Source organism: Condylura cristata, unplaced genomic scaffold (assembly GCF_000260355.1).
Source record: "Condylura cristata isolate star-nosed mole 26May11 unplaced genomic scaffold, ConCri1.0 scaffold00012, whole genome shotgun sequence".
NCBI lineage: Eukaryota > Metazoa > Chordata > Mammalia > Eulipotyphla > Talpidae > Condylura > Condylura cristata.
In genome coordinates, this window is record NW_004567113.1 from 33006851 (window position 1) to 33027245 (window position 20395).

The 20395-nt window shown below is 38.5% G+C and overlaps 2 protein-coding genes across 2 annotated transcripts in view; one reads left to right on the top strand and one right to left on the bottom strand.

The window, feature by feature from the left end:
* NIPAL1 (NIPA-like domain containing 1) overlaps nucleotides 1-14280 on the bottom strand; it is a 16976-nt gene extending 2696 nt beyond the window's left edge. The window contains exons 1-4 of the mRNA XM_004681308.1: nucleotides 14219-14280; nucleotides 4487-4768; nucleotides 2857-2913; nucleotides 661-751 (exon numbers count right to left, since the gene is read on the bottom strand). Coding sequence (XP_004681365.1) covers nucleotides 661-751; nucleotides 2857-2913; nucleotides 4487-4768; nucleotides 14219-14264 — 476 coding nt within the window. The 5' untranslated portion in view covers nucleotides 14265-14280. The remainder of the gene's footprint in view (nucleotides 1-660; nucleotides 752-2856; nucleotides 2914-4486; nucleotides 4769-14218) is intronic.
* A 253-nt stretch (nucleotides 14281-14533) lies between these two features.
* The window catches only part of CNGA1 (cyclic nucleotide gated channel alpha 1), a 25821-nt gene continuing 19959 nt past the window's right edge, over nucleotides 14534-20395 (top strand). The window contains exon 1 of the mRNA XM_004681482.2: nucleotides 14534-14552. The gene's annotated coding sequence lies outside the window, so the exon portion shown is untranslated. The remainder of the gene's footprint in view (nucleotides 14553-20395) is intronic.

Genomic DNA, 20395 nt, shown 5'->3' on the forward strand with positions numbered 1-20395 from the left:
GAGGAAGGGAGGGAAATGCACGGGACTATGGTGGTGGCACAGGGGTGATTTGGTGATGGGAAACCCGCGGGGATTACAGTCGAGATGGAAAAAAAAAATGTGCAAAATGATGTAAAAATAAACTTTGTAATAAAAAAAAAAAAGATCAACCCAGAAAAATTAGACCCACATTCTGTGAAACAAAGGAAATGATTCCTGTGTTCATTACTAAGGGAAATGAAGAGGTTTCCAAACAGAAGTATCCAGCAGACAATGCAAGACATTTATGAGAGTTGAAATTTAACTCAAACATTATGCTTTTTTAAGTTCTCCGCTAACTATAGTGATTAACTGACTCTGACAACAGACAAGGCTAAAGGGCTGTGGTAGTTCAGGTGAGAGAAGCAAAAACTCTGTTAGACTTTCCTGAATCCTCACAAATATAACAAACAATTACTTCCTGCAAGCAGGAAGCCAGGCTCACGCTCAGCTTTTTTATATAACAGAGAAAGGTTATTGCGTTATTTCTACGATTTATTGTATAGTGTTCTCAAATTATTTTTTTGCAATTTTTCAATTGTGTTTTGAGCTATGCTTCTTGTGAGTGGGACATATTGCTTATGATTGAAGTTCTTTAGTTTAAAAATCCCTACGAAGTCAAGCTTCTTGTAACTCACTTACCTTATGAGCACACTCAGAGCACCCAGGGGGGTGACCAAGGTGGCAGGTGCAAAAGTATAAGCTGCAAAATTGGCAGCTTCTCCTGCTCCCACTGTAAATAAAGCAAACAGTATTAACATAAAACAGGGACTTATATATCAGAAGAAAAACACAAGTGGCACATTTAAAGCACAGACATACCCCAAAGATATTGCTAGATAGAGCTGAAAGGAATCATTGAAGTTATTTTTTGGGAGGACAGTAGATGATTGGAGTAAGGGATACAGACAAACTGGAGCTACCTGGTGATACAAACTTAACTATTGTAAACTGGTGACAGATGCATGCACATTTAAAAAGATGTCCAACAGAGATTTGAATTCTTTCAAAACAGTCTTTGGTCACTGATGAAATCTAGAAGTAGCTTCGGAGTAACAGAAAACTGTTTGCTCAAGAATACTTTCTATCAGCTACATTAACAAAAAAATAAATTGTGAAAGTGGCATGTTTTGCAAACATCTAGTGTCTGGGAAACAGGTAGCCTGAAGGCCAGATAGCCAGGGATTTCAGATGACCTGCAAGAGTAAGTGCCATAGCAGCTAAGGACAAGCAAGAAGCTGTTGCGAGGTAGCAGTGTGCTCCTGCAATCTATTCTTAGTTAAGGAGCGCTGGATTTCCATGGGATACTGAGACGCAAATAACTTCTAGAGTGAGAGGAAGTACTTTCAAGAATTGGACTGTTTTCTGTTTTTTCTGGGGCAAAAATAATCTCTTGGGCCACAATTGAACACTTGCCCTCAGGATGTAGTATTTCACACTGGCAGAGGATGTCAAGCAAACACTGACTGTATAGAGGGCGACTAGAACAGATAAAAGACAATGGCACAGTTTTCCTTCTTTTGTCTGGGTGCTGCTATGCTCTTCCTGCATTCCTGCCCCTAGCATGGCTAATCTAGAGTAGTACTCAGTTTTAGAAAAATATTATAAGACAAGTTTAAACTTACAGAAGAATTTGAAGATTGCTGTCATAAGCAGAGCTATAAAGTTATTTTAGAAGTTGAAGTTTTTCTTAAATGTTTAGCGTTATTTGTATTTTTATCTCCATAGTCAGCTTCCCAGGAAAATATTAATTTCATGATTAAAGTATTCTATGTTTACCAATTAGATAAAATCTCGAAACATGTTCTTCACTCTTCAAAATTGCCATGAACTTTGTACATGATGAATTGTAAATGTTGCCTATATTTTCACTCTACTGTGGATTGAGGGTGGGCAGAAGTAAAAGAGAGAGAAATGGAGAGTTATCTAAACATTTATGTGGAAACTTTCCAATACAGTTGTTGTCAATCTTTATTCAAATGAAGTAAACAGTTCATGTGAAAGTAAGTTTCATTCATCCTTTTAGATTCTGCCATTTATTTAAAAAATTATTTAATTGTTTTTATAGAGATCTCATAAATACTAAAATACACTACTTGGTGTGGAAATAAATGAAAGTTTTAAGGCTCCTGGCTGCAGAGGGAGATGACTAGCCAGTGGTGTGAAATTCAGTATATGAGGTCTGTCTTTGGAAGTTTCAGGTTTGGGATTTACAAATGTTTAGAGAAGTTAGGAGGGAACTATAAATCTGGAAAAATGCCTTCGGGAGGAAACACTGCCTTCTATCGGACAATCACATGGGCATTTGGAAAGTGCTTCACATCCTACAGTATCTTAACCTTCAGGGCAAGTCAGGAAGGAAGAACAGTCCTGCCAGCCTTACTCTCCCCATTTCTTAGTGCTAAGCAGCTATAGAAGCCTCTAATTTACCCATACTTGGGTCCTGGCCAAGAAGATGTACCATGACTTAGAAAATATTGGCTAGAATAATCACATTCAAATTATGAGTGGGGAAATGTGGGAGGAAAGTATTTTCCTCAACTGTCCCTGGGAATGAAATACAAGAGAAAGGGAAAGTCAGTAATAAAATATTTCAAATATTAACTTTTCCTTTTGCATTCCCAGGCAGTAATGAGAGCACAGAAGGTCAGAAGAGGGAAGAGTAAAAATTAACTTTAAATATTAGGACTTAGTTTATATAAGTAAGACAATATATTATACTGGTATTAAAATTTCTAGACTTAAATTCTACCCTTACCAGGGGATATTTTTATCAGTTTTGAACAATTTCATGCAATTTTTTTTAAGCAAACACCACTTTCAGCATTAGGAACTTACTTGAGAGTAACCCTGCCCACCAGAGCCATTCCTTGAGGTAAGAATGTCCACCTTGCCCTGTAAAATAATAAAAGTAACTTCTAAATTAGAGGAAGAAGGTTTGAAGAGCCTAGTTCTAAGAAAGGTACTAGATTATGGTTGACAAGACTGATGAGTGAGGAGAGATAGTCTTTGAACTTATTTACTTGGTTATTTCCAATGATGTAACTTCTACATCATTCACCTCTGAATTCTACAGAAAGTCAGTTTTTTCATGCAGGGAAATTTTATTTAATCATTAGGACTGTATTTATGCCAGAGTTGTGAACCCTGAATAGTTCATTTCAGTCACAGCTAAAATTACAGAAAGAAAACCCTAAAATGTAAATAATATTGGTACCTAATAAGGACCTAAGGAAAAAAGGTGGTTGGCAAGGAAAATTTTGAGACTTTGGAGAGTCAGAGAATTAACATCAGCCAGCTCGATTCCACTTATTCTCTACCTGGCATCCTGAATTTCTAGTTTGATGAAAAGGAAACAAAGCGTCCCTGGGCATTATCCTCCTGTCACCATGATCACAACCTTCAGTCACATTTGCTATCGCACAGGTTATTTTCTCATCAGTTTTAATATATTTAATCCTGTGAATTTGATACAAGTCTGTCGTAATTAAACTAAACAAGTACTTTGCTGTGAAGATTATCTAGCCAGAGAGTTAACTGTATTTATTTGAGATTTTCTTTTTTTAAATAGATATCCTTTTTCCATACAAGCCTCAGAATAAACTTTTATAATATATTTAATAAGAACGAATAGAAAGTTTATGGTTAATGAAGATCATCAAGCAGGGTTGCTCAGCATGCAAAATGTTTCAATGTGTAAATAGTAACCTAGTTTATTACTAGCCATTTATTGTTTTAACAGATTGTATTGGGTGCCGAACACTATGGCAGGAAGATTCCTGCTCTGGTGAACATTGTCAATAACCAAGTAAACATGTTGGCGACAAGTAATCAAGCAATAAATGTAAAATGAAAAATTACTACAGGTACTATGAAGGAAATTCAGAGTGAGAAAAATGTTAGCATGAGAAAGACCTGCCCAAAGTGGGCGGAAGGTCAAAGAAAATCTTTCTGGGTGGTATTTAAGCTGAAGGCTGAACGCTGAGACAGTAAATGAAAGGCAGGGAAAGGGTTCTGGAATAAGAGATACCGAGCTGGAAACAAACTTGGTATCTCTTGAAACCAGAGAGAAACAGGGAGGGTGTTGAAAGATGACTTTAAGTTGGCGAGGTAACAGGACAATTCTATGCAGGTCAGAGACTGTGGAAAGATACTGGGACTTTAATTCTAAGTGCAGAGAAAAGTCACTGGCATGTTTGAAGCAGGGTGTAGCCTGACCTAATCTTGAGTACTGAAAATGCAGTCTAAAGCTATGAAAGAAGAACCCATACCAAATATTAAGCAAGAATTTCAATTTCAACCTAAAAGCGACATAGTTGGCTCAATCCTGAAAACTGCTGATAAGAGACCGGTTAAGAACAGAGCTTGAGGCTAAGATAAAAAGAGGCATTAAAATGTTATTGCTATAACCTTATGGGTTTACAAGAGGTTTAGAAACTTGAATTCAGTAGTTGTATCTGATTCTTACCAGCTCTAGTAAAACCCTTGTTGGCCAGTTGTAAGAGGCCCTTCTTTTTTAATATGAAGCTGGAGCCAATAAAAATGCTGGAACTTATGGCCAGTACCAGGCCCACATAAAGACTGTATTGGCTTTCTGCATTTGCAGAAATGTTCAGGTTGGTTATGCTGGTATTCACTGTAGAGGTTATGCTGTCACTGTAGAGGACAGAAGAATCCAGCACTTCTGACACATTTGTGATCTCACACTGAGCCTGGGAGAAGTTTGAACAGACCAGCGATAGCACATAGCCTGAAAAAAAGGAAAGACAGAAATGTCAGCAAACAAGGAAAGGTGTCACTGATCACTCCCTTTCTGCAAGAGATAGAAAGTTGAGTGGACAGTATCGAAACACTTTTTTTCAATGCATGTACACTTTTTTTTTTTAACCATAAAGGGAAATCCAGTGGCCTAAGAACATGTTCTGTTGGTTCACAGGGTTTCTTATAAATATTTAGTTATCATTTTAATAAGACAATTCACCTACAATTAGAGATGGCACCTGGAATAAGAGATGTCACCTGAAGGTCCAGATTCTTCTTATAAATTGGGAAATCTGATAACACTTGCTTATGGTGGTTCCAGCAAGCTATGAGCACAGCACCTAGCTGTTTATTCCTGGCTTGTACTCAGCTGTTCCCAACAGGGCACCCACATCCTTCTCGCCCCTTCATATTATCAACATGTTTCCTGGAAAGCACTGTAGGTACTTGCTATAATGTAGTGAATGCAGTGAGAGGGCACAACAACCACACTGATCACTTCCCAGAAAATATAGCTAAGTCATGAGGTGGGGTATCAATTGCATATTTCAAAAAATATCTTTAAACTGAATTTAGTTGTTGGTATTTCTTTCCTTGAAGACAATTATTTTTGAGGTTTCTTTTAACCCACCTGCTCCTAAATAAAATAGTATCTAATTGAAAAGTAAATTAAACATCAGGATTTTCTTAGAATAAGAATATAATAGTCGTGTTAATCTACTGAAGCAGTTCCATTATAATAAGTGCCTAAGAATTTTGAGGTTAAACACTAAACACAAAATGAAAAATGTTATACTGTATAAGAAATTTTAAATAATCTGTTCTATTGAAAAGTTGCCAAGAAGGTGACATTTTCACCAAATTTTCTGTCTTCTCAACTTTTTTCCTTTTAAATCCATAATTTCCTGTATGTTATCTTAATAAAATAAACAAAAACATGTAAGATGTTCAGGATCATTCATAAAAATAAATAAAAGGCATATTTTCCCATTAATTATTACCCTAAATAGAAAAGAACAAAGAAAACATAACCAAGAACAATTTTAGAACTCAGTGAAAAAGCCAGCTTTATATGTCAAATATCTTAAGAAGGCATCACAGGCCCTCCCTGGTGGCACAGTGGGTTAAAGCACAACACGAAGAAGCTAAAGCCACTTCTGCATGAGTTTGATGCCTGCCTGCCCAGAGGTGACCCACATGGCGTGGCAGACCTCTTCTGAACCGCCCGCTGCTCCCCTCAGTAGAATACTTCGCAGATCTGCCTGTTCTGCTCCCCACCCTGTCTCTGGTGAAGCCTCTCACCGCCCCTGCACCTTTGGCTTGTACCCCAGTTCTGTATGCACAAATAAATAAATCTTACAAAAAAAAAAAAAGCAGGTATCACAAAGCAATAAAAGATAGTTTGACCAAATGATGTCTTAGCAATAAAAGTTTAATAGCTCTATCTATGCCTCCCTGACAAACATGAAATCATCTGAATTTTATCACATACAAAATTAAGAAACAACCATGAACATGAAGTGCAGATCTAGAAAAAAGGAAAATAATGTAATTCAAGTTTTTCATGATAAGAACCCATTTAACACTGTAATTGAAAATGAATCATCTTTAATTTGGTGATATAGTATAAATTCTGAGACAAGATTTATAAACATTCCAAGGACAGTGATAGCACTTCAAGGATAATCTTTAATTCTGTGGGACTTTAGTCAGATTGTATTACTTGCTGTAAAAACTGCAGCAAGTTTTCAAGCCAACTAGCCCTTTGCAATCTTGTTCTGGGCACTGTTCATCTCCTCTAAACTCCAAGAATGAAAAGTTCCCTTTGATCGTAAGAATTTCACTCCTATTACTTCCTCAGAAAACATCCACTTGACTTTCCTGTATATTCGGTGGCCGCATTAGCTAGTGTCTCTTCCTGTGTAGTTAACATAACCATTCCAAAACTTCGTCTCTGAAAATAGTGTGGGTGGAGCTCATTCCAGTCAAACAATATTCTCTCTAAGATGTTGACATAGCAAAATAGTCCTGACATTTTAAGGCCTGTGGAGGCAGAGGGTGATAAGGGAGAGCATATTATTATTATCTTTGTTGAATTGTGTAAGTTCTCACAGTGACAGACGTTAATGTTCCAAGTTTTATGGCAGAAAACATAATAAAAATCTTGTCTAAGTTACTGACCTTAGAACTTAAATTGTTTTATGTTTTGGGCCATGTTAAATATGGAGCCTATAGCAGATTTAAGGAGAGAGAGAGGAGGGAAGGGAGGAGGAGGGGTTGTGGCAGGGGTAAAAGGGAAAGATGAGTGAAATAGGATGTGTGGGCTGGGTTTTGGGAGTGTTTCCAAGATGTCTAAAAATTTGAGTTGGTTTCTTAGGATTCAAGTAAGCATGGTAAGAATCCAGGAGTTTAATCCAGACTTTATTCAACAAAGAAAGAATAAAACTATCACATTCATTATTTTTCATTTTAATAGACATTGATTGACTAGCCCTCTAAAATGACTATGCCAATTTAGACCCCTGCTACCAGGGAGTATGTGTTCTTCTTTGATGTTGTTATTATTTATTTTTCTAAGTACTGAGGAATTAGTATTTCACAAACAGGTATTAAGTATAAAGAAAAATAATTCAATGTACAAAACACACAGACCACACAATTTAAGAAATAAAAACATCATTCTTCAGAGGTGATGACTCTCTATTTTGAGTTTCCTGCTTAAAATTATTTTGCTGGGGAAAAAATAAAGATTTCTCTATATGATTATATTTCATACAATACATTGGTTTTTGCTTCTTTTGTATATAAAAATATAATCATGCAGTCTATATTCTTTGGTGACTTGTTTATTTTTGAGATTTATTAATGCAGATACTTGTGGCTACAGGGTTTGTTCTTCCCACTGTGATAGGATTCTACTATATGATTATCTCACAATTAATTTTTTATTTTGTAGTTGGTGGTTTTGGGTAATATCTAGTTTTTCTCCTTACAAATAGTAGGGCTAATGCTATTATGGTGAATCATACGTGATTAATTTTGATAAAGTTTGACAATTTTGATCTTACAAAAATGTCAGTTCAATTTAATACATATCTTCTATATATAGATGTGAAAGTTTACTTACACAGATGGCTTAAAAACACTACAGTTTAATTTCTATACGCCTTCCCCACCTTTGGCGCTAACATTAAATACCTATAATTATGAGGAAGTTGATTTCTCACTCTTGGTTTCAGTTTCTTCATCTCTAAAATGAGGGGGTTTGACTATGTGATTCTGAAGATGCCTTCTAAATTTTGTGGTTGGATCATAAGCTATCTGTGTTCCCAGAGTAATTTACTTACAATCCTGGTCACTCGTAATTGTTGCTTACAGAACGGCTGTAAACTCATAGGGACTTGTTTGGAAGATCATTTTAAGAAACTGATGCTGAGATTCCAAGTGACGTGCCAAAAGTCACAGCTGCTAAAACAAGAGCCAACAAACCTGATTCCCAACCTACTATTCTTTCATTTCAGAAAAGTAAAACCACAAACACACACAGTACAAATAAAGCCAGCTGTAAATTAATATTAATGTTTATGCAAACATGAAATGCTGTGAAGAGTTTTTTCAGTACAATTTGCCTATAGAGAACAATTATTTAATTTGTTCAGTCTACTACATCGAGAAGGGAATCTACTTTCTAAGAAGTCATCAAAGATTACATAAAACTATATTTTTAATCCCTGCAAGATATTTCTAGTTTGAGGAAATCCTTGTCTTGCCATCTACTCCGTGTGTTAATTTGGATTATTTTTCAGTAACGACTCACCCCCTTCCTTACCCCTCACAAAGTGCCCCTCACAAAGAGCATTCTTTCCCTGTTGTCAAGAAGGAAGTGATTTATTGGACGAGAATTGACTTGGAAGTCAATGGTGAAGTATAAGCACAGGATATCAGGAGAAACTCCAGATGCGTCTATGCATTTGGATTTACTTCCTAGCATCTCCGTGTTTGTTGATAATAGAGCTTCCCTGGGTGCTGCTGCCCCTTCTATCCGAGCTCCAGAAATAAAACACATAGAATAGATCGGGGTTTATCCCACATGAAGGAGCCAAACACAGATGAACATGTTATCTTATGCAGATCAAACCCAGACTAGATCAGTCAACCATCAACTGACCAATAAGCATATGTCCACTGATATGATGTCTGGTTTCAGCCACTGAGTTCTGGGTTGTGTGATCAGCAGACCCACACACTTGCCTGTTCGTATTAGTAAAGGAAAGAAAGAATGAAATCTTATGTTTCCTCCAACTTGTTCTTCACGTACCACCCAGTGCAAATCCGATTATGTTACTCCCTTACTTAATCCTTTCCCTCCAAGACTTTGCATTTCAATTGTAACAAAAATCTAAACTCCTTATTCTGGACATTTAAAAATCTTTACACATTTTGGAGTCTGCACAGCTCTCTCTTATCCATTCTCTGATACAATGCTGAAAAGTCATCTTTTCACACAGTTGAGTCAATAAATATTTATTGGGTAGCTACTATCAGGTATTTTCTAGAAGCTCATGATACAATAGTGAATAAATAAAATTCTTGCTCTCTTACATTCATTTCAATGGGGTAAATGAAATAAAGAAGTGAATTGATAAACATATGACATGTTGAGTGCCACCTAGAGCAGTAAAAGAAGTATGCAGAAAGGAATACTTTTTCAAAAACATTAAACAGGAGAACTTCTCCACTAGGTGAAAAATCAAAAACCCTGAGTTAGGAGTGTGTTTGAGGCCTGGAATGCATGTGGGTGAGGGAAGGAAGATGGTTTGACTGGAGGTTGAAGGTGGTAGAGAACAAGATCAGGTGGACTGTAGAGACTGTAGATAAGGAGGTCTGGTTTTGTCATTCTGCCTCCCAAATTCTATAATGACTTTCCTTATGATTCAGAAAAAATCCCAAATCCCCATCACAGTCTACAAGCCTCTATAGAATCCAGTCTCCAGTTATTTCTCGGAGCTCATTCCTTACTATTTGTCTCCCCCTCCAACCTCAATCCTATTATAAATTCCTTCTCCCTTTAAGGCCTTTACGAAATGATTATTTCACCCAGTATCTGGCTGACAAGCTTCCCCCCCAAATCTGGGCTCAAGTGGAATGTCACCTTTTTAGAAAGAGTCTCTCTGCCTTCCCAATCTAAAATTCTCAGTCACTTTTAATCATATTACCCTATTTAACAATACTTTTCAAACAAACTTCTTCTTGCAGCTTAATTATGACTTTATAACAGCTTTGTGTACTCATATAGCTACTTCATTTACTCCACAGCAAAACAGCTGTTGAAACCTACCATGCAAAGCAGGCACCATGCTAAGTATTCATGTATTAACACTCAACAAATTCTCATGCAGCGCCACCTGCGTGCCAGGTCCTGTTCTAGGAACTGATGAGACAGATCAAGTAGGCAGGTATGAGGTCTCTGGTGTCTTGGAACTAACAATTTTAATGAGAGCACTAATAAACAGGACTCAGAGTTGCTGAATAAGAATAACTTAGAGCAAATCTCTTAGAGAATAAGAATGAGAAAGAATTTTGAACAAGTTTGGAAATCAAATCACAATAGACATATCTACATATAAACTCCAATAGGGCTGGGTAAGAAGCACATTATTTCAGTTTACTAAAGTAACTTTGAAAGGATACTTTGATTTTTTAAAAAAGCCAAAATCTCTATCTTTAAATAAGAACTTTCCACTTTCAGTGTATTTGGAAACTATGTAATCTAGGAGGGCTATTAGCCATCAGGTTTCCTACATAAAGTGTTGCTGTTTTTAAACTTTATAGCCTATTACAAAAGTTACTAAATTGTAAGAGATAAAATTTTCTTGAAATTAAAAAGTTTTAAAGAATGAAGATGCAGAAAAGGAACCTAAGGAATAATGATCTCAATAAGCAGGTATTTATATCAAGGTTTTGAATAATAATTAGGACAGTTCATATTAAAAAAGATTAAAAAATAACATTTTACTTTCTGAACAACATTTACTGAAGAATTTTTACCAGTTTTTTTTTTTTTTTGCATAGAACTGGGGTGTAGGCCCAAGGTGGGAGGGGCAGTGAAAGGATTCACCAGAGACAGAGTGGGGAGCAAAAGGGTGAATTTACCGACATACATTGCAAAGGGGAGCAGTGGGCCAGACAGCAGTGCTGTGCTGTAAGTGGGTCAGTTCCTCCACCAGAAATCGAACTCAGGGCTTAGTGGTGAGAGTGCTGAGATTTAGCTCTGAGCCTCCCCAGACAGGTCCCCTAAAAGCACTTTTGAATTCAGCACAGAAAATCTATGATAGTATGGAAAAACAACTTGTGCTTTTAATCTTGTACAAATCTGGAGGAAACCTTTGTTTTTGTAAAACATGTAAGCAGTTACATTTTACACAAGATGCAGCTTGTCTTGCTATGTCTGTGTGGGTTCATTTATGGAATATGGAAAAAAATGTTTTATGATGTGGATGTGTTTTAAGAGTAAAATTTTAGAATTATTAAAATGTATACCATTGCATCTAAAAGGCTGGCACAGAAAGAAAGAAAGAAAATAGGCCCCCAAAATGTTGCGCTTGGTTTGATTACTAGGCATGCAGCCTTATTTCTGTAACAGTAAAACAGAGATAATGCCTACCTAATAAAACTCACAGAATTTAATTATGTGCAAAAATAAGATGATACTTTGTTCTATGATTCTGCTTTGAGAATTTAAAATTATATACATGACATGGGACATGGGCTTATCAGTTCTGTAGATAGTCAGTTCTCAAAGTATGCAGCCCTGTAAGTTTCTCCTCTCAAAACCATGAAGACAGGTTAAATCTTCTCTACATACCATCCAGGTAACTTTCACTCTGCTAGCTGGCTGCACCCTGGAAAGTGAGCCACTCAATCAAAGAAGAGTGGGAAAACCACTGGATCCTTTGTCCCTTCATGCTTATTCTTCCTGCTGCCAAAACGGCCAGAACTCTCAAGAAGATGCACCAAAAATACATGTTTGTCTTACAGCCCAGACATTCTGTCTTTTGTTTCCTGCATGACACTACTCATACCTGGCAGCTGGTACTTCACCGATGATGAGTGGGTTTCTTACATTTTATTTCCATGGTACCCTATTTTCTTGTTTTATAAATACATTTATTACATCACCATTCTTCATTTTTGTATACTGTATGGCTTCCCCATGAAATTCCCACCACCAATTCTCCCACACACCATCACCATAGTCCCTTGTGCTCTTCCCACTCCTGTCCTGGCCCTTCCCCCCCGCCTCCCATAGAGAGTGTCTTAGCTCTATCATTGCCTGTCACCCGATTTCATGTTTATAAAATTTTACTGGCTGTTGGACTCAAACTGAGATTTGTAGAAGATTTGAAGAATAATGTCAAAGAGTTCAATTTTTAAAAAGGTGTCTTAAGTGTTTAGTTTTTTTTTTTAGGTAATTTTGGGGTTAGATCTTTTGAAGCATCTATGGTTTTAAAAGTAAAAATCAAAGGATGGGGTCAACTTTTTCTTCACAGAAGTCCAATTGGTATGTTCTTCCCTCAGAGCTCATGGTGGACTCCTGGTCATGTGGGTGCCAATTTCTGTTACTTTCTGTAAGGAATGTTCCCTGAGTACCCAATCTAAACATTCCAACTCTCTCAATACATTGCCCATGGTACTCACCGCCCTTGGAAATGTCCTTTTTTATGTGTTCCTGGTATATCATCTGCCCCTAGACAGTCAGTAAGCTACATGGAAGCAGAAACTTGGCCCTAAAGTTTAAGGCCAGATTTTCCTGCAAATTCTTCTATACTAACACCTAGGTCAGTGGCTGGCACATGGGACTCTTATTTGAATGGATGAATAAATGAAAAACTGAACATTTACTCCATAATCAGACTCTGAATTGCCTGCATTATATGCAGTCTCACCTGTGTCTACGCCTCACAATTGTAGGAACTATTCCCAGTTTACAGATGAATAAAGATTCAAGGGGGCTAAATCAAAACTGATATTGACACTGAAGCCTGATATCTTCCCACCAAGGTTGATAACCTAGATTTGATTTCTCGCCTTTCTTTCCAGTAGTCTGCCAGACAATTAACCACCACAGTTAATTCCAGGTATTAAATCTCCAGCTTGAATATTTCGTGTTGGCACTAAATGCGTGAGCAAAGCAGGAAAAACATCAGTATGATGTTAAAACAAGTAGGTGTGATTTACACACCCTCCTACATACAGATCCTTGGGCAAACAAGGAAGAAGGCTTAGTTGTGAGACTTATGGTTTACCTATTAATTACACAAAGGTCACACACACAATCTGACTATCTAGGAAATTATTCTAGATCTGCGGAGGCAACCACTTTCAACTTTTTGATTCTCGTTCTCTCGGAACTTGTTCCGACTTTTTTTTTTTTTTAATCACTCCGTATCAAGGAATAATCTGGAAGAGCCAAGAAAGAACACCACCGAGAAAGCTACTGGCAACTTTGGTAAAATACAGTACTTGTGCTTCGCACTTCTCTCACCCTTTTTGCATCCTCCCCAGGAAAATCAGAAATCGACTTTCCCTTGACACTGAAAACCATCTCTTTAGTTGATCCAGACTCTAAACCGTCCCCGCCTACCTCGCCACTTCGGTGCTGGCACACGCGCGCCTTTGCTACTATGGACACGGTAGCAAAAACCTGGCAAAGGGGAAATAAGGGCCACGCCTAACAGTTGCACAGGTCTCAGGTGGGGGTTGAAGTCCCAGTCCAGCAAACACTGGCAAACCTACATTTGACAGCGCCCAACGCCCCGTATCCTTTCCCTTCCGGCTCTCACCCTTAACAGCCGAATGACTTAAGGCGAATCAGACACGAACTAATGGGGTGGGAGATACTTTCACCTCAAAGAAAGAGAAACGTGGGCGGTCCAGGTGGGTCCAGCGCACTCCTTACCCCGGGCCCAAGATGCCCGACTTCTACCGTTCGGACCCTCGAGGAGCCAGCGCAGGACACAACCCCGGACTCCTGCGGGGTCTCGGGATACGCCCTGAGTTCTCTGGGTGGTGTGGACCGCAGACTCGGGATTTGAGAGTGAGTCAGAGGAAACCATCTTTCCCAGATCAGAGTTGGGAGTCTTTCCTGAATTTCCCGGTCTCGAAACTCAACACGCTGGAATTTACGTGGTAGACCGGGGTTGGAGCCACGTAAGTCTTGTAGGACTCGGCTGTCCCATAGAGCTCAGCATATTGTAGACACGGATACACCTTTGGGACTAGTTGGCTGATTCCAGTCTAGACCCTGAGAGCCGAGTAAATACCTGAACGAATGCTTTTAGGGTCGGCGTATTCCTTTCCGCCTCCAGTGGTACCGGACTGCCCACCTTTTCCCACCAACACCCAGATGCCAGTTCCCCGGCTCAGGACTGCCACTTACCTTCTCGGCAGGGCTCTCCTGGTGGCAGCCTCACCTGGGCCCCCATGGCCCCCGGACGGGGCTCCTGGGTGCCACAGTTCGTTCCTAGCCCTCGGCTTCCACTTGCTAAGGTCCGCGGTCTGGAGGAGCAGCGGGGTCGCCAGCAGGGAGCTTTGACCCCGCCCCCGGTCAGCTTCGCCCAAGGAGGTGCTGGGCGGGGCCTTCTTGCGAGCCACGCCCCCGAGCGGGATGCTAATTTCCGTGCGGCCCCGGCGACTACTGTGACTCTGGATCATCCGAATGACTGGCGGTTGCTGGAGCCACGCAGTGGAGAGACGCAGACACAACTCACAGGGTAAAGGCGTCTTTCTGGGCGTGGAGTTTTCTGAGCCTACTCTCTGGGAAGTTAGTGGCGGGGAGGCTGTGCGGAGGCCCCCAGTCGGCTCCCCACCCTGGCATCGAAATGCATCCTGCCTCTGGTTTCTGAGACCCCTGCTTGGCATGTTGGAAGCTTTGGAAAGGTCCAAAGCTCCAATTTGCTATAATACATTCTTGCTTTATCATGGTATGTAAGCACTTTATAAGAGTTAACTCGTTGTGTCTCCAAACATCGTTGTGATTCCCCAGTTTACACAAGAGGGATCAGGAGCAAAGAGTCAAGTTAACTTACGTAACAATTATGCAACATAAAATGGGTACAATTTATGCTAAAACCTTCCCCACTAAAATTGAGTTCCCTTCAGCACTGAAGCACACATTCTTGTCTAATCATCTTACCTTTACTCTAGGTAGTGGTGAACAGTGCTATTAATTTTATTACCTCAGAGTTTCATAGCAGGGGCCTCGTTCTTGCTTTTCTTGTTCTTAATCTGATGAGAGGTGCATTAACAGTCAGCACAACAAACTAAGGCATACTTTCACATGTGGATGCCTTTTTGGAGATGGAATGACATGGGGAGGGGAAGAGGTAAAAGTTGAAAGGGAGGAACAATTTTGCCAAATTTGGGCAGCAAGTCTTAAAATTTAGATGTGAATTTAAATGTTTTATGTGGACATCAAATTGAACATTTTGCCTTTATCAAAGATTGCTGATGATAGTAAATGTGATCTAAAGTATTATTTATTACTTATCTAACAGGCACTTACGTGGCATAAGCATAACATAGCATTGCATAGGCTAACAAATATTGTTCTAAACACTTTATATTTGCTTTTTAAATCATCAGAACAATCTTGTGAGGTATTATATTATTAATCCTCAGATTAATGCCTATAACAGGGTACTTACTAAGGCTTTGGATTCTGTGTTCTTAATTTATTAGATATTTGGATACTTTTAATGGCAAAAAAACGAATCGTTGAGATGATTTTTAAAATAACAGTTGAATTTCAATTTCTTAATAAGGTCTATTTTAGGCAGAAGACAGTTTGTTGTGGTTCTTGTTTTTCAGTTCAAAAGTGAAGAGAAAAACAGAACAAAATAGTTAAATTTATTTTTATTATTTATTTATTTAAAGAATTATTTATTTATGCATACAGAACTGGGGTACAGGCTTCACCGGTGACAGAGTGGGGAGCACAACAGGCAGATTGACTAACAGACACTGCTGAGGGGAGCAGCGGGAGAGACAGGACAGGTCTGCCATGCCATGTGGATGACCTTCTGACTTGATATTACTCGCACTGAAGCGGCTAAAGCTAGCTTGCAGTGCTGTGCTTTAACCTGAGGCAACCCAAAGAAGGGTCCTAAATTTATTATTAAAGACCACTGTTTTCTAGTTTAAATGATGGCTGGAAGAACTTTATAATGTATTTTCCTTCACATGACTTTGGATATTATGTAGATACGGCATCGTAGACTGTTGTGAGTAACATTAATTTTGGAGATTTTTATTCCCAGGGAAAAAACATATATAAACAAAAGAAGAGAATTCAGTAATCTCCAGTTAGTTCACTGTGACTGTGAAGATTCCTTTCTTACTCAGAAAATGAAAGTAAATGAGGTCCTTTAAAATGTTAGTGCCTGTATATATATATATATATATATATATATATATATATATATATATACACACACACACACACACATACACACATATATATATTTCATTTTAATGAATTGATGATATCATAAATTAGAACTTTACTGTAATTCTTAATAGTGTTTTCTCAGTTACCAGCATGATTTATTATTATAGTTATGATTTCCAAGCTGCATTTTAGTAATGCATCTTAGGGCTTCCATTATTAAAATGCTTATTTAAAAAAATACAAATAAAGGAGATAAGCTAAATAAGGAAAACTTTTAAAAGGATTGTGTTGCTAACCCACCGAGGGGTGCATGTTTGAAACGGGTCTGGGGCTTCTTGTAGCTCTGCTTGTTTGTTGGCCTTACTGGGGAGTGTGCTCACCCATGCACAACATTAGCTAGGGCGGACAGGTGCACTCCAGGTCCTGCCGAGTTAGCCACAGGATTGGTTCAGAATGAACCAGGAAGATTTGTGCATAGAAATACAGCTGTGTCTGTATGAGGTCAGTACAGGAGGTCCTGAATCTACGCTCTGAACTTGGAATCAGAAGTCCTGGTTACTTCATGGAACACTGATGAACCTTTTGGCCTTGACAAGTCTACTCCCTCTCTGAGTGCAAATTATCTGTTAATTTAAAGTAAGATTGCCATGCATGTGAGATATCTCAGGTACATTTGAACTCCAAACTGTTGATTCTGTGGTAGTGTGCGCTTATAATTAGGACAAATACTTACTCAAAGAAGGCATGTCCAGCTCTTATCTTCATTAATCTTTGTGCAAGATTGCCTTGGCCTATATGTGATGGCCAAGTAATTAACAATTTAAAAAGCCTCAAGATTTTAAGGGAGAGGTCCCAAGTTCTTTGAACAGCTGGCCTCTTTAAATACACCATGCACACTCCTGTCTTTGGGTTTGCACATGGTTTCTTGCCAGGAAAGATCATTCCCCAGAATTGGGTGTGACTATCACTGCCAATCAATTCAGGTCTCTGTTAGACTTAGCTAGCCTCATCTTTCCCTAATACCACATCTAAAACATCTTGTCCCACCCATACATCTTTTTTTAATCCCCTTTGTCATGTTCTCCTCTTTATCATATTATTACTGAACATTTGATTTTTTCTATTTACTACTTTGCTTATTGTCTTTCTTACATCTTTGAATGTATCTCTACAAGGACAAAAACAGTATTCTTTACTATTGACTCTGAGTGCTTAGGAAACAGTCTGACATTTGTTGAATGAATGAATGAATGAATGAATATGCATGCATTGAGCTAGATGCTAAAGGTACAATAATAAGTAACATAGCCACAGTCTCTGCATTCAAGGAGTTTACAATTTTTGTGGGTGGTGGGGGAGACAGACATTAAACTATACATTAATCATGACAGTTGAGTATTATGGTTAAAAATGTTGAGTCGACATCATTGATCACTTTGGCTGAAGGTTGTGGTATGTTGGAAGATAGACTATCCAATATTTAATAACTTAGAGTCAGAGTCAGAATCTCTTGTATCACGTAATTTTTTAAATGAAGACACAGGAGAGTTAATATCATGTAAATTAGCATCTATAGTTAGAGGCATTTTAAATAGGATTATGAAAATTTTCGGGGAGCTGACAAAGCAATACCAGGAACCAAACTAAAAGTAGCTTATGAAACAGATAATCCGATATGGTTATATTCTTTCCATCAGCCAAGGTTATTCCAGGTCTCAGGAAAAGAAAACTAGTGATAAGCTGACTGGGTTAAGCCAAAATAGAAAAAATACACAGGGTCTATGTTTTACATATGAGGACAAAATTCCTACTTATTTTAGCAAAGATATCCTTTTTCCTTGAAGTTTTCCATGCCAGTTCTTTTCCTTCCTAAATCTTAGGGCTCCTTGTATGTGCTTCCTCAGCTCTTGATCACACTATATAGCATCTTTTCTTTTTCCTTTCTCCTTTGTGTGCACTCTCTAAGGAAAGAGCTGTGTGTGTTCCCAGGTGCTCAGAAATTAAGTACTGAATGATGGAACACTTGAACAAACCCCTTGCCTTCATGATGGAATCTCATTTTGTATTGTTAGACACTCCACACATAAAACATATCCATTAAAACATATCCATTAAAAGTTGAAATGAGGGCCCTCCCTGGTGGCGCAGCGGGTTAGAGCACAGCACTGAGAATCTAAAGCCACTTCCACATGAGTTCGATTCCCGCCTGCCCCGGCGGTGACCACATGGCGCGGCAGACCTCTCCTGACCGCCCGCTGCTCCCCTCAGCAGTGGACTTCGTCGATCTGCCTGTTCTGCTCCCTACTCTGTCTCTGGTGAAACCTCTCACCCCCCCTGCACCTCTGGCCTGTACCCCAGTTCTGTATGCATAAATAAATCTTAAAAAAAAAAAAAAAAAAGTTGAAATGAGGCCCTCCCTGGTGGTGCAGCACTAAAAAGCTTAAGCCACTTCTGCATGAGCTCGATCCCCGCCTGTCCTGAGGAGCTCCACATGGCCACAGACCTCTCCTGACCTGCGCGCTGCTCCCCTCAGCAGTGTACTTTGTCGATCTGCCTGTTCTGTACCCCGCTCTGTCTCTGATGAATCCTCTCACCCTCCATCTCTCTGGCCTGTAACCCAGTTTTATATACATAAATAAATAAATCTAAAAAAAAAAGTTGAAATGAATTATTTAACTTATTCCTATTTCTCAATATTATGATAAACTATTTAGAAATAGTTAATTTGTTTACATTACGTTATTATGTAAATAATGGCTCTATATCTTTCTGTAATTTATTTTAATGAACACTTGTATCTGGCTATCTAGTCCTATTGTGACATATTGAATCTAACTGAGATTTGAGCAGCACAAGTTTAGGGTGCTTTTCTACAGCTTAGAAAAGGGGGAGGGGGAGAGAGCACATTTATTAAGTGTCCTCTTGAGTACAAAAGTGTGCTATGATTTTTTTCCATTTATCATCACAAAAAGTAAAGAGGTAGGTATTGTATTTCTATTTTACAAAGCAAGAAGTTGAGGCAGGAAGCTTGTGTCATTTTCTCAAGTCTATATAACTAATAAGCATATCCACAGAATTAATAATATCCAGTCCATCCTTAATTATAGTTTTGGAAGGAGAAAAGTGTATGAAGGAAGTGTGAGAACTTATGAAGGGAGGTGCATTTGAGATAAAACGAATGAATCATTCTGAACAGGTCAAAAGTGTGTGTGTGTGTGTGTGTGTCTCATTGGAGGAAGAGCTATTTTATAATAGCAGGTTCTAACAATCAGTAAGTAAGTTGGCAGGTGGAAGAAAGGTTTACTAGGATGTTTGTTCAACTCTTATTTAATTCATAAATCACATAAGAAAGCATTAAACAAAAAACAAATCATGAGAAAATAAATTGTGTTCTATGGCTATAAATTTCTAATCTTGTAGTTTTATTTTTAGATATATTTGCTTTAATTAATTGCATCTTTACATCTTCCCTGTATGAAGGTGGACTAAAAAAAGATTGCTCTAACTATTCCTAGTATATTTCAGGCAAATCTATAACAATAAGCTAATTATTATAAAATAAAGCTTATGTCTGCTATTTTTCTGTTGAAAATTATCACAGCTACTTTTTAAGTGTTTACTATATCTTAAAGCTGTGATACTATTTAATTTTACTGTATCTCATTTTAATCCTCACAACCAATCTGCAAGATAACACCAGGCCCATCCATAGAAACTGAAAGAGAGGCTTAGAAGTCTTACAGTCAGGCTGCACATGCCAGAGGTGAATGGTGGAGCAGAGATTCAAACTCAGGTCTGTGACTACAAGACCTCTGCATTTAACGATGGGTGATATCACACAAACCACCTCACCAAAGAGTTGCTGTAGTGTTGGTGTGAGAGAGGCAGAGCAGAGTGAAGACTGACGTGAAAAAGAAAAGTTCTTCCATATTACACAACTAATACTTATTTTATGAAAACTCCCACCCAAGGAGTATTATCTAGTTGAGAATATTAAGGTACACAGAAGGTCTGACCACTTTCCCAAATGTTAGTTCCAAGTTGGGTGACTAAGAAGTTTTAAAATAATTCAAAGGAGAGGCCCTCCCTGGTGGCGCAGCGGGTTAAAGCACAGCACTGAGAATCTAAAGCCGCTTCCGCATGAGTTCGATTCCCGCCTGCCCCGGA